The sequence below is a fragment of the Callionymus lyra genome, chromosome 15, assembly GCF_982586985.1.
Source record: "Callionymus lyra chromosome 15, fCalLyr1.hap1.1, whole genome shotgun sequence".
NCBI lineage: Eukaryota > Metazoa > Chordata > Actinopteri > Syngnathiformes > Callionymidae > Callionymus > Callionymus lyra.
The window spans coordinates 9346757-9374561 of record NC_141832.1 but is presented as its reverse complement, the minus strand read 5'-3'; the positions used below and the strand labels follow the sequence as shown (position 1 = coordinate 9374561).

General features: G+C 42.0%; 3 protein-coding genes, 1 long non-coding RNA gene and 1 other non-coding gene across 5 annotated transcripts; 2 read left to right on the top strand and 3 right to left on the bottom strand.

Annotated features, from left to right (window-relative positions):
• Window positions 1–82: 82 nt before the first annotated feature.
• Window positions 83–6043, bottom strand: tsen54 (TSEN54 tRNA splicing endonuclease subunit). The gene is made up of 12 exons (XM_087809247.1): window positions 5983–6043; window positions 5451–5609; window positions 5291–5354; window positions 4978–5061; window positions 4389–4487; window positions 4266–4318; window positions 3377–3484; window positions 2910–3291; window positions 2176–2311; window positions 2023–2083; window positions 540–653; window positions 83–283 (listed from the first exon to the last, which is right to left on the bottom strand). The coding sequence occupies exons 1-12, from the start codon at window positions 6036–6038 to the stop codon at window positions 133–135; spliced, it is 1467 nt and encodes a 488-aa protein (XP_087665373.1). The 5' UTR covers window positions 6039–6043; the 3' UTR covers window positions 83–132.
• Window positions 6044–10063: 4020 nt separating this feature from the next.
• On the bottom strand, window positions 10064–10135 carry trnat-cgu (transfer RNA threonine (anticodon CGU)). The gene has a single exon. It is a non-coding gene; the product is annotated as a tRNA-Thr (tRNA).
• A 350-nt stretch (window positions 10136–10485) lies between these two features.
• LOC148064825 (uncharacterized) lies at window positions 10486–12301 on the top strand. Its single transcript, XR_015713412.1, has 2 exons — window positions 10486–10618; window positions 11732–12301. It is a non-coding gene; the product is annotated as an uncharacterized LOC148064825 (long non-coding RNA).
• A 1041-nt stretch (window positions 12302–13342) lies between these two features.
• LOC148064824 (polycomb protein suz12-B-like) lies at window positions 13343–19198 on the top strand. Its single transcript, XM_087809457.1, has 15 exons — window positions 13343–13894; window positions 13957–14003; window positions 14081–14145; window positions 14215–14283; window positions 15235–15284; window positions 15364–15449; window positions 15518–15882; window positions 15953–16058; window positions 16509–16689; window positions 16763–16857; window positions 16917–17060; window positions 17136–17293; window positions 17973–18171; window positions 18237–18316; window positions 18386–19198. The coding sequence occupies exons 1-15, from the start codon at window positions 13738–13740 to the stop codon at window positions 18726–18728; spliced, it is 2145 nt and encodes a 714-aa protein (XP_087665583.1). The 5' UTR covers window positions 13343–13737; the 3' UTR covers window positions 18729–19198.
• Window positions 19199–19341: 143 nt separating this feature from the next.
• On the bottom strand, window positions 19342–27698 carry crlf3 (cytokine receptor-like factor 3). Its single transcript, XM_087809936.1, has 9 exons — window positions 27605–27698; window positions 23943–24060; window positions 23285–23492; window positions 21491–21578; window positions 21234–21411; window positions 20921–21149; window positions 20723–20861; window positions 20551–20663; window positions 19342–20488 (listed from the first exon to the last, which is right to left on the bottom strand). The coding sequence occupies exons 2-9, from the start codon at window positions 24057–24059 to the stop codon at window positions 20229–20231; spliced, it is 1332 nt and encodes a 443-aa protein (XP_087666062.1). The 5' UTR covers window position 24060; window positions 27605–27698; the 3' UTR covers window positions 19342–20228.
• Window positions 27699–27805: the final 107 nt, after the last annotated feature.

Here is a 27805-nt window from a genome sequence, read left to right as displayed (position 1 = left end):
AAAACAACATTTGAATTGATCTGATGTTGATGTACTTCCATACATCACATGATGAAAAAACAAAAAAACATTTTCAGTTGAGGCTAAATTTAATAAAAATCAGAGGTCGTCACGGTAACAAGCGTGTGGCGTTCAGGGAAAGACATCGACAGGCAGCTGGAAATCTTTGAAGGTGAAAAAGGAAATGTCCCCGAAGTCGACCACGGCGAACACGAGCGGGACGTCGCCGCTCTGGTGGCTCAACTGCTTCAGTGCACGGAGGTCCGGGACCGGACCAGAGAAGCTGGAACCACAAAAAACAGTCATGGTTGTCCGAACAAAAAAAACCTTCATTTGTTCACCGAAGCTTGAATCAACAGCAGATGAACTAAATTAAAGGTAGAAGATAAAGATGACGAATAAATGAATGAGCCTGATGATCATGTGACCAGATCTGATTTCCATGAACAAAGCAATTGTGGTAAAATGTTGTGCGATGAGGTGATCAGTGAGTCGGCAGGTGTTTAGGGAGAGGAACAAAGGTGTGTAAACAGCCTCACCTGCACACACACACCCTCCAGCCGGGCGGCCCTGGACTGCTCTTCTTAAAGTCAGACGCCGTGTCCGGCGGAAACGCACTGAAACTGATTCGCCACTCGTCCGACGCCGTGATCCTGGAGGAACAACTGCTGGTGAACGAGCGACGCCGACAAACAAAATGTCTTGTTGGATCAACTTGGATTTTTTTTAACAAATTATAAACGTTTTTTATTTAGACGTTTATGTCTTTAGTGGACATTTAATATTTTGCCTTTTATATACAACCCAACATTCCTCCCTCTCAACAACCCTTTCACTAACGGTGACCTGAACAGCTCCCGTAATGCTTTGCCGCCCAGCCAACCAATCACAGCGGTCACTTTTCACATAGTAACATACAGTGGTATGAAAAAGTTTGGGAACCCCTGTACATTTTCATGATTTTACTTTATAAATCATTGGTTGTTTGGATAAAAAAAATCCAGTTAAATATATCTCATAGGAGACAAACACAGTGATATTTGAGAAGTGAACAGTATACCCACAGACCAGCTCCAAAGACCTACAACATCAACTTGCCGCAGATGGTGTCACTGTGCATCGTTCAACTATTCACCGCATTTTACACAAGGAGATGCTTTATGGAAGAGGAATGTGGAAAAAGCCTTTTCTCTGCACACACCACAAACGGGGTCGCGTTAAGAGTTATTTCTGAAGGAAGAAGATGCACAAAATATTGAGTAATTTTTCTTTTGTGATGCCTAAATTTATGCACATGACTAATTTTGTTTAAATAATTCTTGCACACTTTCTGTAGATCATATAAACTTTATTTCACTTCTCAAATATCACTGTGTTTGTCTCCTATAAGATATATTTAACTGGAATTTTTATCCAAACAACCAATGATTTATAAAGGAAAATCAATTAAAATGTACAAGGGTGCGCAAACTTTTTCATACCACTGTAGACTAGAAAGGCATGATGGGAGTTCACTCCCAACAAACCTCTCAGTAACGCTGACCTGAAAAGCTCCCGTAATGCTTTGCCGCCCAGCCAACCAATCGCAGCTGTCGATCACTTTTCAAATAGCAACATAGGCTCATTTAAATATAGTATTGCAGTGACCAATGAGTTTGTAGAAAGGCATCATGGGAGTTCACTCCTAACAAACCTCCCATAATGCTTTGCCGCCCAGACAACCAATCTCAGCCGACGCTCACTTTTGACATGACAAGATAGGCATTGAATTTAAAAACAGAATTGTAGCGACCATGAGTGAATTAGTCTGTAGAAAGGCATCATGGGAGTTGACTGTTTTGTTGGCACCATAAGTAAGATGGGTGCGGTGATTAGTGCCTCCCACTGAATTCTGCTTTTCATGTCAAACACATGTTTTGTTACAAAGAGAACGAAAAGAAGGAGTAACTTGATATTGTATAGTTACGCATGTAGTACCGTGTGCAAAATATAAATCTGCAAAACGAAGTTGGACATGCTTACTCTGGCGCCCCCTCCAGGAGGTCTGTAGTTTGGATCACGCGGATTTTCTCCAGAAGTTCACCTGATGCAGACGTTACACAAACCCAGTCAGATATTCTGGTCGGCTACAAGTTCGAAAGCAAAGCTCAGACGGTGTCACTGGGCTCGACTCACGGGTCGGGATGGGATCTCTCGGGTCGTGCAACGGAGCGACCTCGCGGTTCCATAGATGTTCCGGCAGACCGGCCGTCGTCCGGCTACGTCTCTGAAGCAGTTCTCGATAGTCGGCCCAGTTCCTGCAGCGTCGGACCTGAAGTGAGATGAAAAATTACTTTCTTAGTTTGTTTTTATGGGAGTATATTAGAATGTAGCATTTAAATGTTACAACTTTTTTTTCCATTAAGCATTTAATTTAAATTTTTTAAATAATTTAATTAAATAATGTTTATTTTGAAAGGTTGAATTTGTTTTGTTTTTATTATATATTTTTTAAAATATGAATACATTTGTTTTACATTAGTTTGAGATTTTAAAATAAATGTTCTAAACCCAACATATTTCATTGCCCATCATTACTATCATTATAACTATCATAAGAACTGAATTGAAAAGGCTACAGATTTTAAAATATTGAAATTAGAATTCTATTTTTTTCATTAATGAAAATAAAAGATCAAACGCTATGTGTGAAAAAATAAAATCACTCAATGCAATTTAACTTTAATACAATATTAAATTGTGTTTAACTATTTAATAAAAAGTAATTTAACCTTTAAATATGCAAACGTTTAGATTCAATTATTCAATCATTTCAATAAAGAAATTCAATATTTAAAATGTTAAATGAAACCCATCAAATACATTGATGTTCATTCTTTGTCACCATAGCAACACATCCATCTCCAAACCTCAAGGTCACTGTTGACGTCTCCTCTGTGCAGCCGATCCTGACGAGCTCGATCCTCCTCCTTCGGCGACCACCTCACCAGGCGCTGGTTGACCCTCTGCGTCCAGTGAGTGACGTCACACGTGCCCACGGTCAGCACGCCGGGCAGCAGCGAGGGGTCGGGGGCGGAGAGGGTGACCCCGCCGGAGCCCACGTCCGGGAAGCAGATGTTGGGATCCCAGCATGTGGAGCGGTCCGGCAGGCGAGGAGAGTCTTCTTCTTTCTCTGTGGTCGACCAGAACCGGCCTGCTGAAGACCTGGACACCTGTGGAGCTGGACTTTCATTCTTATCCGAGACCCTCTGACTGGCCGGTGGACTTTGATCTTCGTCGACTCCTGCTGGGCTGAAGGTTCAACATTGATCTTGTCCATGAGTCGGCAGATCCACAGCAGTCCAGATCATGAGTTGAAGAACATCTTTAGAGTCACCTGCTGGTCGCGGTCGGACTGGCGCTGCGTTTCCTCTTCGATGATCTCGCCGCTCGCTCTCGCGAGGAACGAAGGTTCAGTTGTCGGGCATAAGACGACGGCTCTGGACTGTCGAAGGAAATTAAAGAGCAGCGTGAAGAACATTTGAAGAGTCTGTGGCAGGAAAATGTTAAATTCAAACACTCAATAAACTAAAAAACTGTGAATAAAAATGTAATCCCGTTTCCATCATATCATTCCATTATATCTTTGCCAAATTGAAACTTTGAATATTATATTTTTTTACACAGTGTGCTACACTATTTCCAAAAATGAGTTATTAATTAAATAAATTGAATATTTCCAGCCAATCATGCGAGCTGAAAATTATTATGTGATGTCATGATTGGCTGAAAGTTCTACCTAGTGGCTTTTTTAAAATATATTGATTTTAATCATTTTATTTTTTTAATTATTGAAATAAGAATATCAAACTATATGTGTAAAAAAATATGTATTTTGAAATTCAATTGATATACAGGATAAAAACACTACAATTTAAGTATACAAATTATTTAATTAAATTATTCAATAAAAAACAAAAATACGAGATATCAGTTATTAAATTCAATTGTTTGAAAAAAAAATTTCAACCGTGTTAAATTTGACTTGTCAATATTTTGATGAAACTGATATATTTCTATAAGTATGACCTTAAAGAAGAACTTCCTGTCGCAAGTGTCTTCATCAAGGTATAACTTATTTTATGACTTAATTTAAGGTAAGAACACTTTCTTTTATTGTTGTTTTCAAAGAAAAAACATCTTGTCGAAATTTGACATATGGATGAATCACCTTCGGTCACCAGTAGATGGCGCTGTCACAAACTGTTAAAAACCCAATAGCTCACCTGGGTTCAAACCTTTGGACCACGTAGCCGAGTCGCTTCAGGTGACCGTACACCTGCGTAACATGAAGGACGGACACATGAGGTCACGTGACACACGTCCAGGTCCTGGACTCGGAACGGTACCTGGTACTGCTGCAGACTGATGGTGCTGGAGGACAGGAAGCTCTCGTAGCCGTCCTGGATGGACATCGGTAGATTATGGTGGAAGACCTGGACGCTGCCCTGCAAGTCACACAGTGAGAATGTTTTTCACGATCTCATATAAATATTTGTATTTACATTTTTTGTTATTTTACATAAACATGCACATTTTCACTTTGTTTGTTCATTGTTGTGTTGAAATTAAACCTCCGTCCACTAGATGGCAGCAGTCATTACGTCCACAGCAGTTAAAGGATCAAAGAAATCCTGTTAGATCCCAGCGATTGACTGAGGACAAGAGGATACAGTGACTCCAGCAGCTTTTAAAGCTGATGTTTGGACATAATTTGGTTACAAAACAAATGAAAGCAGTTACGACTTCATCAAGAGTCATCTGGTCTGTAAATTCTGCAACACCAGAGTCAAGTACTTGACAATACTACAGATATATCCTTGATACTACAGTATCACTAGATATTGTATCACCAGAATACACAACCTTAGTAGGCATGAACCAATGTTTTAGAGTGTGTGTGCATGAGTGCGTGTGTGTGTGTGTTTTAGAACTCACACACTCCATGAGGTGAAGAGCTTCTTCAGGAAACAGGAGTTGTTTCCCTTCTGAGGAGAAACCCATCGTCTGCCAGAACTTGCCCTGAACACACAACAGGATATTTTACAGATCAAGTCAAATTCATGTCACTTGAGATTAAACGTCAGACTCTCAACAAAAAACAAGATTGAATGTTGGAAAAAAAAAAATTGCATCCATTGCATCGGGTTAGGGACAATTTTTACACTGTAAAACGTAACTTTTCAGAGCTTAAGACATGAAAAACAATAGTAAAATAATTAAATTAGACTTTGTCTAGTGCAGAACTCACAGCAGGAGACTGAAGCTCCACGATCCTCTCCACTGGATCCCACCTCGCCTTGACCAGGTTTCCTCTGTGACATGAACATGTCAGACGCAACATATCAGGTTAAATACTTCTGTGGTTTTCCTCGGTCATCCACAGGAGTCTGGGGTGGTTTCATACTCACAGCCTCTCCACTCGCTCCTCTGCGATCAGACCCCAGTGTTCCTTCAGACTCTGGTCCAGTCTCTGCTGCTGCTCCACAGAGTCATCCGGGTAGAACTCCTTCTGGCCTCTCACGGGAATCTTGTGGCTCCGGTTGCGAGCGGCGAACAACTCGAACGGACTGGAATCGTACAAGTTAAAGAAACATTATAGAAAAAAAGATATATATAGATATATATAAATAGACTTTTCTACTCTAAAACATTTATTTGAAACTTTAAGGTGGACAGCAGAGGGCGGCAGAGCTAAAACACACATTTATTCAGACAAAAAAGAAACACATTACTAATATTTTAATAAAAATTAATAGATTTACGTTATTGTATGAAACACATTTTGTTGGAAACTCATAACGTTTTGGAAAGTGGCACAAGACTAGTGTGATTAAAACCTCTAAACGTATATTTTAGTGCGTCACCACAGACTAAAAACGTAGTTTATTACTCTATAAAATGTGTAGTGTTTTTAAATTCGGCTGTTACACTAACACACACCTCAGAACTTCCTGATAAAACTCCCGCTGATCCACACACTTGTTTTGATCCGCCATCTTTGTTCAACCCTCGCGCTGAGACGTCAACCGGGTCCTAGTGCCCGCCGCTGCAATTCTCGTCATCAGGACCAGTGTGTGACGTAGAACACCCACGTGACTATATTTGGAGCATACAGGAAGTGTAGGAAACATTATGGATAAACTCTGATGATGTGTTCACTGTTATCTGCAAATGCGTAATTTCATTTAAAATGTGTAATTGATATAAATATATACAACATCTTAAAACAACGTTTTTTTTACACACTTTTGTCACAGTAGTACTGAAGATACAAGTTGTGTAGGAGTGTGTTTTTTGAGAATAAATAAATAATAATAAAAAAAAATACTTAACCATAATGTTGTTCATTTACTAATTATTTTGTTATAATTGTAATGTATTATTAATACTTTATTTATTTAGATTGTTAGTCTTTTTTAACGTTAAACACTGGCAGTGATTCAACGAAAGGGATGTATAGGATAAGAACATATGACAACATAATAATGAGCATATCTTTTTTTATAGGTATACTTTATACTGTGTAAGTAAGGAAGTAATTTTTATTTGTATATCGCTTTTCCAGACCAGGGTCACAAAGCGCTTAAACAATCAAAACAATATTCAATAAAGTATATTCTTTAAAGATCAAGATAAAACTGATAACACAACAGGAGTTCCAGAAAATCAAGGAAAAGCCTGAACAAATAAAAACGTCTTAAGATGTTTCTTGAAGGAGTCAGTAGATCCATCAAGCGCAAAGAGAGATGAAGATCGTTCCAAAGCTTAGAAGCAACAGCCTGGAAGGATTTCTCTCCTCTGGTCCTGAACCGTGAGCGTGGAACCATCAGTAGATTCTGATCCACAGACATCAGAGCCCAAGCTGGGGTGTAAGGCTGGATCAGATCAGTGATATAAGGAGGAGCCTGACCATGAATAGATCTGAAAGTAAGAACCAGAATTTTAAAGTTGATCCTGAAAGAAACTGGAAGCCAGTGAAGAGTTTTTAAGGATCGGAGAAATGTGAGTTCTTCTACTAGAGCGGGTCAGAATTCTCGCTGCAGAGTTCTGAATCAACTGCAGGCGAGACACATCCTTCTTGTTAAGACATGAAAACAAACTGTTACAGTAGTCCAGACGAGAAGACACAAACGCATGGATTACAAGCTCCAGATCATGTTGAGACAACATTATCTTAAGTTTAGAGATTTTTCTCAGTTGAAGGAAACAGTTTCTGGTCAGTTTTCTGCATTGTTGAACAAGAGACATGTCTTTATCAAATAAAACACCCAGGTTTCTCAGGCTCGATTTGACAGACTGACTTAAGACCCAAGTACTGACTCAACCCTGGAACCTTATCATCAGTAGCAATCACCAGAGTTTCAGTTTTGTCCACATTTAGCTGTAAAGTGTTTTCACTCATTGTTTGATTTCTAGCAAACAATTGACTAAGCTGTTCAGCTTCTGGGGCTCAGTTGGATCAACAGAGCAGTAGAGCTGGATGTCATTAGCAAAAATGTGATAAGAAACATCAGGAAATCTCTGAATGATTAACCGAGGGGAATCAAGTACAGCAAAAACAATAAAGGACCCAGATCCTTGAGGGACTCCACACAACAGATCTGCAGATTCAGACCTCATTTGATTGGCAGATACACTAAAACTGCGCCCAGAAAGGTAGGATGAGAACCATTCTAACACAGACCCAGACAGTCCCACTTCATCCCTCAGTCTTTTCCGCAGGATCTGGTGATCAACTGTGTCAAAGGCTGAGGACAGATCCAAGAGAACCAGAACAGTGAATTTACCCAAGTCAGCCGACATCATGATGTCACTGGACACTTTCAGTAAAGCTGTCTCCGTAGAGTGATATTTACGGAAGCCAGACGGAAACTTCTCATGGATGTCGCTCTGATCCAGGAACAAAGACAGCTGCTCAGACACCACCTTCTCCAAGATCTTGGACAAGAAAGGGAGCTTAGAAATAGTCCTGAAATTACTGAGGTCAGTTGGGTCTAAGCCTGTTTTTGTTGAGCAGAGGCTCCCCAATGGCATGTTTAAATGCATTGGGAAAAACCCCTGTGGAAATGGAGAGGTTCACCATATTGGTAACCCAGGGGCCAATTACATCAAATACTTGAAAGCCTACAAGAAAGGACAACATCTGAGCAAGAGTAGTGTTTCATCTTGTTCACTAGTGCCGAAATATCACCCAAAGATACAGCAGTGAAGGAAGACCAAGAGGAGGAGAGGGGCTCAGAGACAGTAGGGGTTCCAAACAAAGGGGGAGAGCTTTTCTCTTTGATCAATTTAATTTTTTCAATGAAAAATCTCAACAATGCATTGCTGTCAGCTTCACAGAAGACAGGCGTGATTTGAGGAGCAGGAGACACAAGAGAATTAATCGTGTCAAACAACACTTTGGGGTTTTTCTTATTTGCTGCTACCAGTTTTCTGATGGAATCATATATAGCAGTTTCTACCATCTCATTGTAAGAAGTCATCAGATCCCTGAGATGAAGTTTGTGCACCTCAAGTTTAGTAGACTTCCAGAGACGCTCAGTCTTTCGACAAAGTCTCTTCAGACTCAGGTGATCTTCATTTGTCCAAGGACACCGTTTTTTCTGAATTTTCAAGTTCGATTTAACAGGTGCCACTTGATACAGTATTTCAACACAATGACCAGTGAAACAGTGAATCAAACTGTCCATGTCTGGGCAGTCATCAAAGGAAAGAGCGTCAAACATAACAGAAAAACTGTCTGCAGTATCAGCTGAGATGACACGCCTCTGAGACCTAACTTTCAAAGGCTTAGGTTCAGGGATGAAGTCCAGGCTAAACAAGACAAGAGAATGATCACTCAGGTGGACATCATGTACAGATACATTAGAAATGTCCAGGCCAAGAGTAAAAACTAAATAGCCTACTCCCATCAGTATGTGTGAATGGCTGTAAAAAGCACTACCGAATTTCCCCTCGCGGGACTAATAAGGGAATAAGGGATTCTAAAATGTGGCCTTTTTGATGAGTGGGTTCAGAAACATGTTGCTCAAAATCAAAGGCTTCTGTTAAAGTTAAAAGTTCTTTAGCAGAGCAAGATGTGACATCATCAACATGAAGATTAAAGTCTCCAAGAATAAGAACAGATTCCATTTGCGTAATGTAAGATAAGAAGTCACTGAAGTCTTTCAAGAACCCTGCCGCAGGACAAGGCGTGTATGTACGTTTAACATTTTTTTTGTGGATGGCTGTTATAACCAGAACCAATGATTGAGGATAAAGTGACATTGATCAATTAATTACATATATTGTCGCAATGTGTTTTTGGAAATTGTTATTAGACCTTGTACTTCTGTCCTGCTCTAATAGAAGAACTCACATTTCTCTGATCCTTAAAACTCTTTTCTGGCTGCCAGTTTCTTTCATAAATTAAAAAAATGTTTGGTTCTTACTTTCATCATTCATGGTCAGAACTTCCATCAGTGATCTGATCCAGCCTTACACACCAGCTCGGACTCTGAGGTCTGTGGATCAGAATCTACTGATGGTTCCTGAACACGGTTCAGGACCAGAGGAGAGAAATCCTTCCAGACTGTTGCTCCTAAGCTTTGGAACAATCTTCCTCTGCAACAAACTGGAAGGATTTCTCTCCTCTGGTCCTGATCCACAGACCTCAGAGCCCGAGCTGGGGTGTAAGGCTGGATCAGATCACTGATGTAAGGAGGAGCCTGACCATGAATAGCTCTGAAAGTAAGAACCAGCATTTTAAAGTTGATCCTGAAAGAAACTGGAAGCCAGTGAAGAGTTTTAAGGATCGGAGAAATGTGAGTTCTTCTACTAGAGCCGGTCAGAATTCTCACTGCAGAGTTCTAAGGAAAACAGCTTTTTAGGTTTATATCAGTAGACACAACAGGTAGAAAAGGTAAGTAGCAGGTAATTTAGGTTAAAAAAAATCGATGAAGTTAAATAATTCATAGTTTATTGTAGCTCGTTTAATTTTTTTCAGGTGCAAAATATCCCGGGTTGAAACTCCACGTTTCTCAGGCACGGACGGGGTTCGAACCCGCGATCTTCGGTTTACGAGACCGACGCCTTACCACTTGGCCACCGCGCCTGGTAGTCAGCAAAGCGACGATTTACGGTTTTTAAACGCGACATTACCGAACTACGCAGACTCGTAAACTATTGTAAAAACGCCGGGACGAGATGATGCGTATTTGTCTTGGACTTATTGACAGAATCCCATGTTTATTCAACCCTAGGTAATGATTTAAGCGTTTAATAAAACGCCGTATTGTAGCCGAGTATTCCCAAAAAATACATGTTTCACACTTAACAACTCTGTTTGTTGACACGTTGGGTTAAACTTGTTGTAAATCTAAATAATCGTGTTTTATGAATACGGTTTGGTGCCTGAAAAAAAAAATCGAGGGACCGCTCCCGGAAGTGATGCCTCCTGACACCGGATGGTCCAGAAGAAGAAGAAGAAGAAGAAGAAGGACCGGTCGGTCGGTGTTGTGATCCAGGGTTGGTCTCGTCAGTCATGCAGGAATAACCTCCAACTTTACCAAGTCTGGACAACAAAACAGCTGATGACGTAAGTGACTTCCTTAAAATCAGAGCCCGTGGTGGAAGCTAACATGTTAGCATCCATGCTAAATCAATGTAAACACAAAGGGTTCATTTTTCTTAAAGTCAACAGGCTGACGCAGAAACACGCAAACTTCCTGTTCAAAATGATCTGATCCATTTTAATTCCATTTACATTCTTATACATTCAATGCATCTAAAGTTTTGTTTTATCTGGGTCTATCGTTGACTTTTGTTTCTGTGTGTTTGATATTCTTAGGTTAGGTTAGGTTAGGTAGAACTTTATTGATTGACATTTTTTTTTTCCAGTTAGCCACAGCAATACAGCAATTATTCATAAAAATAAAATAAGAACAAGAACAAAGAGAAATAAAGATAAGAAACAATTTAAATCAATAAACAATCAAACAATCAATAACGTTCTACCTAAGAACTGACCTTGCTTTTCCTGAAATACCTGTTTGTTAACAATTAAATACATCCAAGTTCCTCCTAAATACGTCACAGGGTATCAAAGTCCATGAATTAATATTAAATTGAACAAAATAAATATGGGGAGGTTTTTTCTTGCGGGACGTATATCTATAATGACGTCTTCTTTGGACTCACAACAAATTAACAGATGATGTGATAATCCAGATGTTATGTAGGATTACGCAGAATAAATTTGAAGGCAAAGTTTGACAAAATCAATGTTCTTCTCTTAACGCAGACCCGGGCAAAGTGCGGCCCTTTGACTGTATTTATGTGGCCCCTCATGAGGTCAAAGATCATGTGGAAAGTAACTATTTAAGTTTGTATTTATTTATATTACCTCTTACTAGTCTCTAAATATGACTTTAGTGTTTGTTTGTTTGATTTCTTCTGTCATTTCTATGAATATTTATGGGCCTATAAAAAGATTTAAGTGAATATTTGGAATAAAAGTTCATTTGTATCAGATTTTCAATCAATCATTATACTATGAAAAAAACTAATTTAAGCAAATTTAGCTTGATTTTGTTACTTTATTTTCTAATTTCAACTCTTATTTTTGCTCGATGGTCCCTCACAACAGCCACTTTTTAAAATGTGGCGCCTTGAGGAAATTTAAAGTCACATTACTGTCTTTACCCGTCAGGTTCTGACACCTCCAGCTGGTCTTTGGCGTGGCCACGATGCCCCAGGTGATGGACGCCGTGTGGGCCGCGTGGAGCATCACCAGCGGGATCTACGACTACTTCTACACCAGCGCCATGGAGGAGCGGATGCACAGGCTGGAGAACGCTCTGTCCATCCACCAGTTTGTCATCGCGGGCCTGTCGGCCGGCCTCATCCTGCTCATGACGTGCATCCTGTGGAGGAAAAACTGACGGTTCGGCTCAGATGGTGGAAAACGTCACCAGAAGCGAGAGTCGCTCGCAGCAGAGGTCATCATAGGTCAACCGGGGTCCTCCTTTAGAGGCTCCATGAAGTCCATTTCACTGAGAACATCATGTGATGTTAACATTAACCTTCGAGCAGTGATTTTATTCAGAGTTTTATTAATATTGTTAATATATTCAGTCTTTTAAATCAGTTTACAAGTCAGATTATTAAACTCCTCATTCTCACCTCAGAGTGGCGCTATTGTGTCTGTTCCGCTTTTAAAACAAACCACGTCATCAAAAGGGAAAATGTTTGTTTAATAAATGTCATCTTGTGATGCGTTTGTCTGATCATTTTTTGAATCAAAATATCTCATTAAAAAAAAAATGTTATTTTTGTTTTTTAATTCTCTTGGTGTGAGCAAATCACCGAGTGGCGTTTCACAATCGAGCTCTCTGATTGGACGGAGCAGCAGGAAGGCGGGATCTTTGACGCCGACAAACTTCCTCACAACTTCAGTGAAGACAACGAGATTCTCAACACACCGGAAGTACTATTTGGATTTCAAAAATAAAATACGACCCGTAACGAACAAGAAAACGATTATTCTGTTCAATAATTATTAACATGTTTTAACTAAGTTAGTTTCAACATTGGATCTGAACTGGGCTGGATTTTCGTCCTATTACAGGTCCGGTATTATATCTTTGTTTATTTTCTAAGATCTTAAAAGCTTAGAAACAGATATATAGATAGATCTTTGAGTACAGTAGGCATCTCAACACAAACTTTATTTTAAAGATAATTTCCAGGCCTCTGTTGGACCACAAGTCAGGGTAAGGAATAAGAAACTAGAGAAAATAAGGTATAAAAAGTAATAGTTGTCAAGAAAAAAACAAGCGGTGTCTTTGTTTGGTTTGGGAACATGCAAGTTTTCTTGAAAAATAAATGTTTCTGGAAATCATTGAGGAATACTTATTCAAGCTAATGTTTTTTTTAGTCAATAAACTCGGAGAAGGATCTGAGAACAAAAGTATGATTTCATAGTGAATAGCATTTTCATCCTCTATTATCCACTAGTCCACAAATACAGAGAAATATAATAAATGTCATATTTACTTTCTTTTATTTTCCAAATACCGTAAAAAAGAGCTTGCAATGAAACGGAATTTATTTTCTTTTTGAAAAAAAGAAGCCCTATTATAAGTATAATTCGATGGTTTTAATTAATTTATTATTTTGTCAGTAGTGTCCATTTTCTGTATTTATGATTTGTGTTTCAGTTTAAAAAAAGAACCAAAAAACAAAATGTTTTTTTTGTTTTTTGATGGACTTTTCTTTTTTTTTTTTTTTTTTAAACTTACTTTGGAAAAACAAACCAGATCCTCTCGAGTTCGCCCCGCGAACTTCACTGGACGCTTCCTGGCCGGTTTCAAGACGCAGATCGATCTTCGTGTCTCTCTTAACGTTTCGGATTAAATTCCACGAGAGTTTTTTCAAGTCGATGCTTTTAGTGTTTGTTTCGCGCGCGGACTCCTCTCGTGGCTGCTTAGCTTCACGCTGCGCCGCGAGCTAACATGTTAGCTTAGCACCGCCTGAGCGGCTCGTTTGTTTTCCCGCATTTCGAACCCCGTCTCCGGCCTCTTCCTCCAGACCCGGGAGCCTCGGCAGACGTCACCGCTTTTAACAAAAACAAAAAAACAACCAAAAATAATCGACTTTTAATGATGCTGGACTCACGTTTAACCAGCTTAGTTTGTTGACTTTTTAGTTTCACCCATGATGGCTCCACACAAGCAGGCGGGTCACCCGGCGGGGTTCGGAGCCGGAGGGCGAGTTCTCGGCGGGTACCAGTCCGGATCGGAACCTCCCGCGAAGAAGCCCAACATGCAGCAGATCCAGGCGGACCACGAGATGTTCCTCCAGGCCTTCGAGAGTGAGTGTGAAACTCGCAAGAGTTCTTCATGATGTTCTTGCTAAAAAACTTCTTGTTCTCAGAGCCGACCCAGATCTACAGGTTCCTCCGCACCAGGAACTTGATCGCAGTAAGTTTTTAGTTATTTGAGACTTGAAAAAAAACCCAACATGGACTCACTTTGACTTCTTGTTCTTCTTTGAAAAGCCCATCTTCCTGCACAGGACGCTCACCTACATGTCGCACAGAAACTCTCGCAGCAACGCCAGCAGGTCTTAGAAGTTCAACTGAAAAACAAAGGAACAGAGAATAAAGTGAATAATAAAAGGATTGTCTTACAGGAAGTCTTCAAAGGTGGATCATCTTCTGTCCACGGTGGAGCGAAGACGAGGCAGAAGAGACTCCAGCAGGTGAGAAGCAACATAAAATTATATTTAATTTGAATTTTTACTTACTTTTTACTCATGTCCACTAAAGTATGGTATTGTTTTTAGAGTAATCGTTACTTTTTAGAGTTATAGTCATTTACGGCAGTATCTCACGCAGCTAAAGGAACAATAAGATGACTGAGGATGAGAGGATACAGTCGAACAACATGCATACATGTTCATATAACGAACAGGGCTCACTTTTCTTCTTCCAAAAGTACACTTAAAAACATCCAAATACCTCTATACTCCATCATCTGTAACATCCATCTTGTGTTGAAGACGTAACTAGGGGTGTAATAAAAAAATCGAAACCCCCAAAAATACTGTATATCAATATTTCTTTTACTTTACTGAATCGATTTTTCAATACACTGGCATCATTCCCGCAATGAGTTTTTTTAGGCGGGTTTAAATCATTCTATTGTTTATCATGATTATTTCAATAAAGTGTGTATAACATACAATTATTAGATTTACATTTTTTTTACTATTAACACGCAAACATTTACAAGGTTGTTTATTTTTGTGTTGCAATTAAACTTCCGACCACTGGATGGCAGCAGTTATTACTTACTCCTCCGTCGCTAAAGAAGCAATCGAATCTTTCGAGGTCCAGGGGATGACTGAGAACAAGAGGATACAGTCGACTCCAGACGATTTTAAAGCTTATGTTTGCACACGTTTTCGGTTACAGTTCTATTAACGCGAGCGGAAAAATCACAAGTCTCCTAAAATCGCATCAAAATATATCATATCATGAGCTCAGTGTATCGCACGAGACGTTACAGACTTATTGAGATGTTTTCGCGACTATTACATCAACGTACATTTGTGCCTAGAACTCCAAAAAAGACACGATTATTCTTAAGTTTCTTCCAACCCCTTGGTCGACACCATTAGTTAAAACTTGAAACTTTCGTTTCTTCTCAGTTTGGCAACAAACCTTCAGCTCAACTTCTCCGGGTTCTTCCACAAATCAGGTGAGCGTCTTCCTCTTGTTGTTCTTCTTCTTCTCATCTCCGATGCCGACACTTTGAAAGACTGAAGTTTCTTCTCCAGCCAAAGCGACCCAGGACAGTGAAAACGCCCAGAACTCTGTTTCTCTGGAGGTTCTGCTGCTCAAAGTGTGTCACAAGAAGAGGAAGGTTCGTGCCTGGAGTTTCTTCTTCTTCTTCTTCTTCTCGTCTTTTGACCGACTTGCTGCTTCTCTCAGGACGTCAGCTGTCCAATCAAAGAGGTCCCGGTCGGTACCAAACAGATCCCCCTCAACCCTGACTCGGCACCGGTCAGACCCGGATCCTCCGTGACCCTGTTGATCCCGAGCGGGGAATTCGAGTCCAAAAACTCTCACGTGGTCAAGTCGTACTCGCTGCTCTTCAGAGCGTCCCGACCCACTCAGAACCAGGGACTGGCCAACGGAGGTGAGACGCCGGTTTTCCAACGACCACGTGGTTCGTCCCGTCTTTCTCACGGGTCCGAGTTCCTGGCAGAGGGGGTGTTGCCCAGGAAGGGGAAGGGATCGTCGGCGTGGGAGGAAACCAAGTTTGTGGCTCAGATGACGATTTTCGACAAGAACAGGTGAACACAACGCTCGGGAGACACACAAACGCACACATGTTTGTGCGTCTGACGTCGTCGTCTCCTTCAGGCATCTGCAGTTGTTGGACGGAGAGTATGAAGTTTCCATGCAGGAAGTCCAGGAGTGTGCGGTCAACAACAAACGGGTCAGCTGGGAGACGGTTCAGGACGACAAGGTGTGCGACGACTTCTTCTTCTATGGTTTATATCTCAATACAATTATTACATGTTTACAATCAACATGAAGCGCACATTACATTCTGTGTTGCAATTGAACTTCCGGCCGATAGATGGCAGCAGTCGTTACGTCCTCCGCAGCTAAAGTAACAAGATCCTGGCGATGACTGAGGACGAGAGGATACAGTCGACTCCAGCAGCTTTTAAATATGATGTTTGGACATATTTTGGTTTGAAAACAAATTAAATCAGTTACGACTTCGTCAAGAGTCATGTACTCTTTAAATTCTGCAACACCAGAGTCAAGTACTCGACAATACTACACATATATACTCGTTACTATAGTATCGCAATATATCATATTGTTGACCCAATATCGCCAGATTCTTGCCAACACACACCCCTAACACAGTTGTATACTCACAACCTGGCTCTCCTGCTGGTCCCAGCACACCTTCCCGCCCCTACAGAACATCTGCCAGAGTCCGACTCTGCAGTTCAGCCTCCGCTGGACCGCCGACGCCTCGGAAGGATCCTCGCCTCCACCGACCAGACCCCTCTCCACCCGGAACTCCGAGACCCCGCTGGAGACCAGAGGCGGCAGTCCGAGGGCCACGCACAGCTCGCTGGGTGAGTCGCACGACCCGATCCGATTCGAAACGTTGACTAACGAGTCGTCGAAACCTCTCGCGCCCCACGGAAGCCTGCAAGGAGTCGGTCCAGCACAACAACGGCAGCGTCCCGGTGCGCCGGGAGCCGACGTCCGAGCCCCGGCAGAAGCTGAGGATCTTCTACCAGGTGAGTCGGAGAGAGAGTGAGCTGGTCGTGCCGAGTCGGCGTCTGAGCGCCCCCTGTAGTTCCAGTACAACAACAACACGCGGCAGCAGACGGAGGCCAGAGACGACCTTCACTGCCCCTGGTGCACCATCAACTGCAGGAAGCTCTACAGCCTCATCAAACACCTCAAACTCTTGCACTCGCGCTTCCTCTTCAACTACGTGGTGAGATTATTTTTTTTTAGGGCGACACGTTGGTTCTAAGTCGTGACCTACTAAATGTCGTCTCTCCGTCGACAGCCTCACCCCAAAGGAGCGAAGATCGAAGTGTCCATCAACGACTACTACGACGGCTCGTACGCAGGGAACCCTCAGGGCGTTCACAGCCAGCCCGGCTTCGCCTTCAGCAGGAACGGCCCGGTCAAGAGGGCGGCGGTCAGCACCATCCTGGTCTGCAGGTCAATGAAGTCTCTAACTTCCTGTGTGGGAGTTTATCAGCGGCATCAGTATTGAATGTTTTTTTTAGTAATTTAAATACTTTTTTTGACCAATTTAATTCAATATTTTTTATATTGAAAGGTGTTTTTTAAAAAACAAAATTATTTAAACCTAACATTTTCTAAATAAATGCACATAGAGTTTTATGTTTAATTACGGTAATTAAAAATACATTTTTAATTCAATTTTTTTTAAAATTCGGAGCTTTTTAAATTCAATATAAAAATGTTGGTGTAATAGTACCACCAGTTAGTTGACGTGGTGTCACTATTACGAATATAAAAATATTTTTAATATAACTAAAAATCTACTTTATTGGCAATAGAATATCAAACTAAGGATTCATTTTTAAAATGTATTTTAAAATATTTTTAAAAATAAAATTCAACCTTTCTATATAGAAATATATTATTGAATTTAATGATTCTAAAATTCATTAAATTCCTAAAAAAAAAAGTAGTTTTTTACTTTTTAACTGGAGTTTTGAAGAGGTCAAATATATATATATATAAATTTAAACAGTTACGTAACTTTTAGCAAGTAAAAAAGGCGTTTTTTTTTTACTTTTTAACTGTTAAATTCAACGATCGATATCCTGACGACACTGATCCACTCACGCGGAACAACGTCTCTCTTCAGACCCAAACGCACAAAGCAAAGTCTCTCGGAGTTCCTGGAGCCCGAGGAGTGCGACGGGGAGCAGCAGGGGGCGCTGATCAGCGGACACAACCGCCTCTACTTCCACAGCGACTCGTGCACGCCGTTCGGCCCGCAGGAGCTGGAGGTGGACAGCGAGGACGAGCGCGACCCCGAGTGGCTGAAGGAGAAGACGGTCAAGGTTTGTGAGTTAATGAAGGATTTAAAGAAGAAAAACGAGTGAGAACCCGAAAAATGTTCCGGCAGCAAATTGACGAGTTCACCGACGTGAACGAGGGCGAGAAGGAGATCATGAAGATGTGGAACCTTCATGTCATGAAACACGGGTCTGTTCATGCATCACAGCTCAGGAGAAATGTTCCGGTTACCAAACTCACCCACAGGTCTCCCTGCAGCTTCGTCGCGGAGAACCAGATGAACGAGGCGTGTCTGCTCTTCGTCGATCGCCACGGCGACCACCTGGTCCAGCACAACCTCTGCCTCAACTTCCTGCTGCACCTGGTCAGCATGCACGACTACAACCTGGTCACCACGCTGACCATCGACAGAGCCATGGCCCGGCTCCGCCTGCTCCGCAACCAGGCGGTCCAGGCGACCAAGACGGAGGACGAGGAGGAGGAGGACGACTGGGAGACGGCCGTGGAGTCGCAGCCCGACCCGGATCTGGATCTGATGGAGGACAAGGCGTCCGGCGCACGGAACCAACTGGACTCTTCTGGTTCCCCCTTTAACTTTTGAACATTTAATATGATTACAAATGTATTTTTTAGTTTTGGTGCCGTCAAGTACCAGGACGGCAACTGAACCCATTGACGAGCGGCGCCGGGATCTTTAATTTATATTGATCACCATGAGCGACTGACAGCAGTGGGCGTGGCCTAAAGGAGTCAATCAAATCTTATGTTAACGACTCTCTTCAAGGTCCTTTTTAATTCTTTTTTTTGTTAAAAAACATTCATGGCATCTTTAGTTCGTCAACATTCCAGTCTGAATAGAAAACCATGAATTCCATGAAGATAATTTGGATTTTTGCGATTTATTCTGGTCACTAAAACTTTAAATAATAATAAAGATTAAACATGATTCACTGTGTATATTTGTGCAGGTGAAGGTTTTGAGACCAAATCAGAGAATATCTATTTTCCCGCTTGTGTTTGTCCTTTACTGTATTTTTGTATTTAAATAAAAACCTTCAGGATCTCTCTGCACTCGAGTCATTTGACCATCATCGCCCTCTAGTGTATGGAGGTAGAATTGTTTCCATTTAATCACTTGATGCAAATGTAGTTTTGTTTTAACAATAAATATACAAATACCTTCAATACTGTTGGTTCCAAAGAGAGAAAATAAGTCAAAGTTAATAAAGTTTTATTTTTAAAAACTGAGGAAAAACACGACAAAGACTCCTCCAGCAGGGGTCGCAGTTTCCCTCGTCACAGTTTTAATGAGGTTTGTGTTGCTCACCGACAAACTTGTACCTTCAACTTTTCCTCGTAGAAGTTGTTCTCTCGACTCGAAATGGTGCGAGTTCCACGCCCTCAATAATTTATCCAATCACAGCAGAACCCTCTTGCACATGATATGAAAAGAAACAAAAGCATCGACCGGTAAAATAATCCAACACTCCTTGAACACATCACATGTTTTGACTAGACCGGGTGGATGTCCCAGGACGACTGCGAAGACTTTCGGACGGTAAATAAATCTAAAGTAACGGCTCTTTGTTGGTTCAACACTATGTGGAAATGAGAGCATATCCCCAGGTTATCTATATAACAGTGGTTCTACGCGTGACGCGTAACTGTCTGTAGAGGGCAGAGCATGCATGAAGTAGAACCTGGAGTTACCATCCGCTGCTGATGAGATCGATACTGACAAATGTTTGGAAAAAAACCGTGAAACACATGGACTGGTCGTGCTAAAATACTAAAAACAATCTGGCTCCACAATATGCTTGAAGGTGAAAAATACTAAAAGACCCAAGGTTAGCTTAAATGCGAACACTGTATCATCAAAGTTGTTATGTACAGATGAGGGCGCTGTCGTCAGCTTTCCTCATTTGAATATGGTTCATAAACAGGAAGTGAAAAAAACTAACGGTGGTGTGACACGATTGATTGACGAACATCAAAGGGAAAGTTTGTGCTTCGACAAACGTCAACATGGTTGATAAGTTAGCTGGAGTACCCGGAGGAGACTACGAAAAAACAGCACTCCCCATTCCCCGCTAAAACCCTGCTAAAAGACTAGAACTTTCCAGCCTGTGTGGACGAAGCAGCACCCGAAGAAGAGGCGGTCCCCGGCCGACTCCAGCTGCCAGTCGAAGACCACCTCGCGGTTCCCCGACCCGATCGTGACGCGGAGCTTGAAGCCGTCGTTCAGGTTGTTGTTGTTGTTGGGCAGCAGGTGGACCTGCTCCATGTCAAAGGTCACGCAGGAGCCGACGGAGATGGAGGGAAGTTGGTTGGTCATTTCTTTACCGTTGACGAAGACGGCGCCTTAAAGACCACAGACACGTGTGAGTGCATGTGTGTGTGAGTGTGTTTGTGCAGGACTCTACCATTTGTGGAGATGCACACGGCCTGGTCTCTCTGCAGAGAACCGGCTCCTCGATCATTGTCTATGCTGACCCCGAGACCATCGGTCTGGTCTGGTTTACCCGCTGCCAAGATCCTGAAGTAGCAGGAAAGAAGGTCAGATATTTGTGTATCTTTGTGTGTTTGTGTACTCACTTGAAGGTGAGGGTCTGGCCACAATAGTGAGTCGGAGTTTGCGAGTAGATGACGGGACAGCGGGTCTGAGACGAGTCGTTCCTCAGGGCGATGTTCTTCCTGCTGCTCAGGATAAAGCCGTCGGACCCGGGCGACCACACTGGAAACACACGGTGACTCAGCGGCGCTCCCAACAGACCAGAACTCTGAATGTCCTACCGTGAGGGGCCAGCGTGGTGTATCCGACTTGTGGGACACTCCAGGGACTCCACTCGGTGCGACCCTCTGCCCGAGCACAGACTCTGAATAGGTAGTCCTTGCGGGGGTCCAGGTTGAGGACCAGGAACTCGGAGTCGCGGCCGACGTAAGCCTCTTCGTACTGGATCCCTCCGCTGCTGGACAGCCGGTACTGCACCCGATATTCAGCCGCAGTGAAGTCCTCGTCCACCTGGCGGAGAACGAGAATGAACCTCCGACTGTGTGTGAGAGTGTATGTGAGAGTGTGTGTGAGAGTGTGTGTGTGTGCACTGACCTTGCACCAGCGCACCAGGACCGCCCCAGGTCTCTCCTGCAGCTCCTCGATCAGCACGGGCGGATGTGAAGACACAGAACCATGTCGGACGGCTCGTTCTCGCAGCAGAGCAAGCAGCGAGTCGTCGAGCTGTGCGGAGACGCTCGGCACATCCACCAGAGCTGGCACTTCAGGGAGACTGGACCGTGAACAGAAGTACAAGATTTCATTTAGTCCGTTACGTTTCTTTAAGCCTCCTACTGGTCCTTCCTGCTCACCTGTCCAGGTGGATGTGCAGAGCCTTCTTAGTGAACCGGCCAAGCTGGTCCTCTTTCTCACCGAGTCCACAACGCAGAGCCGCCTCTCCTACACACACACACACACACAAAGTTGTCGAGTCAAACTCAATGCTCTATCACAACTCGCCTGAACGTGTGTATACATGTGGATAACAGTGTGTGTGTCTGTATGTGAACGTGGGTTCTTGTTTGTGTATGTTGTGTGTGTGAATTTATGCGTTTTTGTGTGTTACAGTGTGTGTGGATTCGTGTTTTTGTGTACATTTTTGTACATGTGCGAGTGTGTGTACATGTGTGTGAAAATGTGTGTTTGTGTGTGTATTTAAGTTTCAAAAGTTTCACCTTGGCGTTACAAATCATGCAGATAGTACGCTCACTCCCATCACATTCCCTATACGTGTGAATCCATGTTGTACATATTCGTCCGACCACTTTCTTCTTTTTCCCAACATAGTTAGTATGGATTAAAATATTAACAAAGAAATCACACGACGTACTACCACGACAGTTGCACGTTGACTACTGAGCACTAAATTCACCGCAGCACGGATTGGCCAAAAAGTGAAGCATGATCATCTGCAGCCAGTGATGGCCAAGCGCTGTGTGTCATCACGAATTTATACGATAATTCGGGTGTGTCCGGACCTCTGCGGCAGAGGCTCTGCCGAAACCCCTGAGACCGACTCACCGAACCCCTAGGGTTTCGATCGAACCATACATTTTCAATAATATTCAGGTCTGGGGACTGAGATGGCCATTCCAGAACGTTATACTTGTTCCTCTGCATGAACTCCTAAGTAGATTTTGAGCAGTGTTTAGGATCATTGTTTTGTTGAAAGATCCAGCCCCGGCGCAACTTCAACTTTGTTACTGATTCCTGGACATTGTTCTCCGGAATCTGCTGATATTGAGAGGAATCCATGCGCCCCTCAACTTTAATAAGATTCCCCGTCCCTGCACTGGCCACACAGCCCCACAGCATGATGGAACCACCACCAAATTTTACTGTAAGCAGAAAGTTATTTTCTTGGAATGCCGTGTTCTTTTTCCGCCATGCATAACGCCCCCATTTATGCCCAAATAACTCTATTTTGGTTTCATCAGTCCACAGCACCTTATTCCAGTCCACAGCACCTTGTGCTTTAGCATACCTCAAGCGACCCCAGTTGTGGCGTGTGCAGAGAAAAGGCTTTTTCCGCATTACTCATACATTACATGTATGAGTGTGTGTATGCCTAATTACATGTGTGTACCTAAGCATGTGTACATCTGTCTGTGGGTGTATTTGTGTAGATGCGTGTGTATACATGTGTGTGTGCGTGCGTCCGTGAAAACATGTATGAGTGTGTGCATATCTCTACGTGCGTGTGTGCATACATTATTAAATATGTGTACCTATACGCGTGTGTGTGTGTGAGTGGGTGTATTTGTGTAGATGTGTGTGTATACGTGTGTGTATACATGTGTGTGTGGGTGTATTTGTGTAGATGTGTGTGTATTTGTGTAGATGTGTGTGTGTATACATGTGTGTGTGTGGGTGTATTTGTGTAGATGTGTGTATACATGTGTGTGTGTGTGTGTGTGTGTGTGTGTGTGTGTGTGTGTGTATTCGTGTAGATGTGTGTGCATACATGTGTGTGTGTCGGTGTATTTGTGTAGATGTGTATGTATACATGTGTGTGTGTGTGGGTGTATTTGTGTAGATGTGCGTGTATACATGCGTGTTTGTGGGTGAACCTTCATCACAAACATTGTTCTTCAAACATCACTGACCTTCTCGCAGCAGCTCGTCGGCCTGACTCACTCCGTGCTCGATCAGACTCTGGCACTCGTCCAGAGGTTTGACACTCTCCGCCTCCACCACGTCCACCTCGGACAGCAGCGCGTCCAGTCGCTCCGTCAGCAGGCGGGCGGCCGTCGTCTGCAGTTCGGCAAAGTGCCTCCGGAGGGCATCTCTGGCCTGACTGGAGCTGCCGCGGACCTGAGGGGGGACAAGAGTCACGGTCAATCTGCCGCCCCCTGCTGGTGAGACGTGGGACAATGATCGAGGACATTGTCATCAGTTCGGCGTCTGTTGACGGCTGCGTGTCTCTCATAGCGAACAGGAAGCTGCGTCCAGACCTACTGATCAGAGCCGTTTATGCTCCAGAAGTTTCCTGAGCCGACGCTTCCAAAAACATGGAAGAAAAACATTTGGCACGAGCGACGCCGAGGGGAACAGATACGCCACAGTCGGGGTCTGGAACCTCGTCTCCCGAGAGACTTTTTATCTGATCCCATCTTTCCCAAACATCTAGGAGGTCATCACGGTGACTCACTGTCGCCGCCACCAAACAGGAAGTGGCGATATTGTTCCGAGCGGCGGAAGGAAGAGGATATTCTTCTGGGCTCACGCTGGAGACCAGGGAGGATGAGAGTCTTCGGGTCGTACCTGTTTGCGGGCCTGGTTGAGTCCGTGCAGCCTCTGCTGGAGCTCGCTGCGGTAGTTCTGCGCCGCCTCGATGCTCTCCTTCGCCTCCTGCAGCAGCAGATCCACCTCCGCAGACATGCTGTCAGAGAACCAGGGTTATATATGCGCGACCTGAGCAACATTTTGACCCAAGTTATTATGGAAGTATATCAGTGCCAACGGAATATTATATTTAAAATGGTTGAATCTTACATTTAAATAATTAAATTCAAATATTTTCTATATTGAAAGGTTGAATTTTATTATTTAATTTGAATATTTTCTAAATACATTTTTTTACACATATAGTTTGATATTCTAATACCAATAACTCCAAAATAAATGTTCTGAATGATATATTTTTCAACTTCTAGCCTCTTAAATTCAATATAAAAATGACAAAACCGTTGCATGATGATTGACGGCGCTTCCACGTGGTCACGTGATCGTCTGCGCGTCACACAATTGGCTGAAAATTCGATCAAATATCTCGCTTCTCATTTGGCATCGTCTGGTGACGCTATTAAACCAACATTGTTTATTGAATTTAAAAGACTACAAATTAAAAGAAAATTGATTTTTGAGAACATAATTATTAAATATTTGAATTCTTGCATCAAAGTTTGTGTTTTTTAATTCAATTGTTTAAAAATAAATAACCTTTCAATATAGAAATGATTGTATTGAATATTAAAAAAAGATAAAAAAATAAACAACAATACAAAGTTTGAACGTTTTAATTGTTCAAATACACCCATTAAATACTGTGATGTATCACTGATATACTAGCATACAACGATGCATGAATAAAGTCAGACGTCACTGAGTTATTATCAATAAAAACAATATTCTCTATGATCATATTTATGAATTTTAAATGATTTGTATGAAATTAGGGTTAATTAGTCATTTTATTTGTATTTTATCAATATTAGTTTTAATTTAACTTCATTTCTCTACTTTTCTTTATCAGCAGATTATTTATGTTGAAATCAACAAAAAAAAAACTGTGATTTTACAACTTTATCTCTAACTCTTTACACGTGTCAAGTGCAGAAGTTGTGAGCAGAAGCAACAGGAAGTGGCTGCTCGTGTCGACACACATCCTCTCTCTAACTTTAATGCAGGAAACAAGAACAGACTGTAACAATGTCAGGAGGTCACATGACCTCTGTTAGTCATCAGTGTTTGTAGACTGAAAAACATCTTCTACAAATGGTTTTTCAAATCCATAAATCATCGTTTTGGTCCCCCCCCCCGAGACCAGTCGGACCTGCTGGTACTTGTTTGAACAGACTTGTTGTGACACATGGGAGGAGCGACTCCACTCCACGTTCCACAGGAACCTGGTGCAACTCCACCACATGAAACGATGTCAAAGTGCATTCCCTCCTCGTCTACCTCCGACAAAACCCTACGACAACAACACACGTCTTCGGTTCAGACGTCGCAGTATTTTAAATGTGAACCATTTCTTCTTCTACTGCTGCCAAACAAAGAATTTAGGTCAGCCTGCAGGGGCGGCGACCCGCTTACACGCTCGGAGAATGATCATCGTTTTTGTTTGTTCAGCGAACTGGACACCCGGCAAATGTTAAACATGGGAGTATTATTTTGTGGCTCATTGTCAATTTTTCAAGCCTATATTTTCAGCGGAAACTGTTGCTGAACCTTTAATTTACTGATTTCACACTTTATTTATATACTCTAAAAGTGCAGTTAAAACTAGGTATCCATACAATTAAATATTGCAATACTTTTTTTCAAGATACCGTATCAATATTCCATGGCACTTGGCTTTCAAATCACACATTATTTTGTCATAGTACTTTTATGGTTTATACACTTATCGTCAATAAAGTTTTGTATAAATTTAAGTCATTTTCTTATTTTTATTAACTATTAACATGCAAATTTGTTAATTTTCTTGTTGCAATTTAAGTTCCAGCCGCTAGATGGCATCAGTCATTACGTCCTCCACAGCTAAAGGAGCAATGAAATCCTGCAAGATCCCAGTGATGACTGAGGACGAGAGGATACAGTGACTCCAGCAGCTTTTCAAAGCTGATGTTTGGACATATTTTGGTTTGAAAACAAATTTAAGCAGTTACGACTTCGTCAAGAGTCATGTGGTCTGTAAATTCTGCAACACCAGAGTCAAGTACTAGACAACACTACACATATATCCTTGTTACTACAGTATCACTTGATACATCGTATCGTTGACCCTGTATCATGCAAGTATCGTATCGTAAAGTTGCCATTTCTCACATCCCTACTAGCAACTGAATCTAAAGACAACCCTTAATTAACCAATTTACATTCAGTACATCCAGAAAACTGTACCATTGGGCTTCGTTCTGCCAACTATAGCGTCACTTCAGACTCCCTCACGCAACTACAGTACATCAAAGAAGCTTCAAAGTATTATTCGTTCGAACGATTCCCATTCCTTATATCGATCGATATCCAGAAGTCCAGAAAATCGACATAGCAGAGACGACATCTCTGGAGAAACTACTGTCCATCATGGATGATGACAGTCAAATGCTCCTCCCATGATGCAACACTAATAGACTCAGGGACTCATTCATTCCTCGTGCCATTGGGCTGATTAATTCTGAGTTTGGGGGCAGGAGTGAAGCGAAAAGATGATTCTATGCCAATCTTTGTATCCTTTTCTTTGCGTTATCTATCTATCCATCTATCCATCTATCCATCCATCCATCCATATATATTTGTCCTGAGGCAAGACGATGTACAAGATCGTTGTCAACCATCACAAGCAAACATGATGTTCAACTGGCATTTAGAAGAAAAAAGCGTCAGATGGAAAAGAAAAAAAAGATTTTCCACGTGACAATGCAGCCACACAGGACTTTCTCGGGCGTATGATAAGTTATGTGTATTACTCAAGCGTGACGCAACAGTCGCATCTCTCAGGACGTCAACTCACAACAACCAACGACAGTCATGAGAAGAAGTTGTTATTATTAGAGCAAACAACAGCAGATGTGTCTCGGCACGTCCACCGATGCTCCACCAATGCTCCACCTACAAGACTCAACACATGCATGAGACACTTTCACACACACATGTCAAAAAACATACGTGTGTACTCACACATTACATGTTGTTTTTAAAGTAAACAACTCAATATTACCATTGAGAGAATGCACTAGTCTGTGGTGGAGAAGTAGTTTAAGTTAAAGCAGTTCATTTGGCAGACAATAGTATTGAGAAGTATTAGTAATAACAGTAGTAAACCTTCTTTTAGCCCAATGACTAATATTGTCATCATTTCAGTCAAACTAAACAAATATGAATCAAAACGACCTAAAAAGTCTCCTGAGATGAAAAGTTCACACACTCATCTCAACACATTAAGGAAGTAAAACTGAAACAGACACTTCTGTTCTTCTCACTAAACACGTGATTTGAACTTAAATACAGGTTATTAAAATACATTTTTAAGCACAAACATGCATTTGTTATGGAATGTTCTGAGCTAGCGAACAACGTTAGCTCGTGACAACAACACACAGAAGATTCGCGGAACGTGCGTGAAGAAGCGACAAAATGTGACAAAAACAATTCAGTTATAACAAGTTTCTTTGGTTTGTCGCCGAGGACTGGTCGCTCACCTGTATCAGTGACCCGCGGGAGTCATAACCGCCCGAGTTTTGAGTCGCTAAAAACTAGTTTTTCCTCCGAAAAAATGACACTTCCGAGGCTCGAAGGGAAGTGACCAATCAGAGACAAGAGTCATTTGATTGATGGAAGAAACGACCAATAGCGAGGGATCATTCCATATCGTATTTTAGAATCCTTTATATTTGCAACAT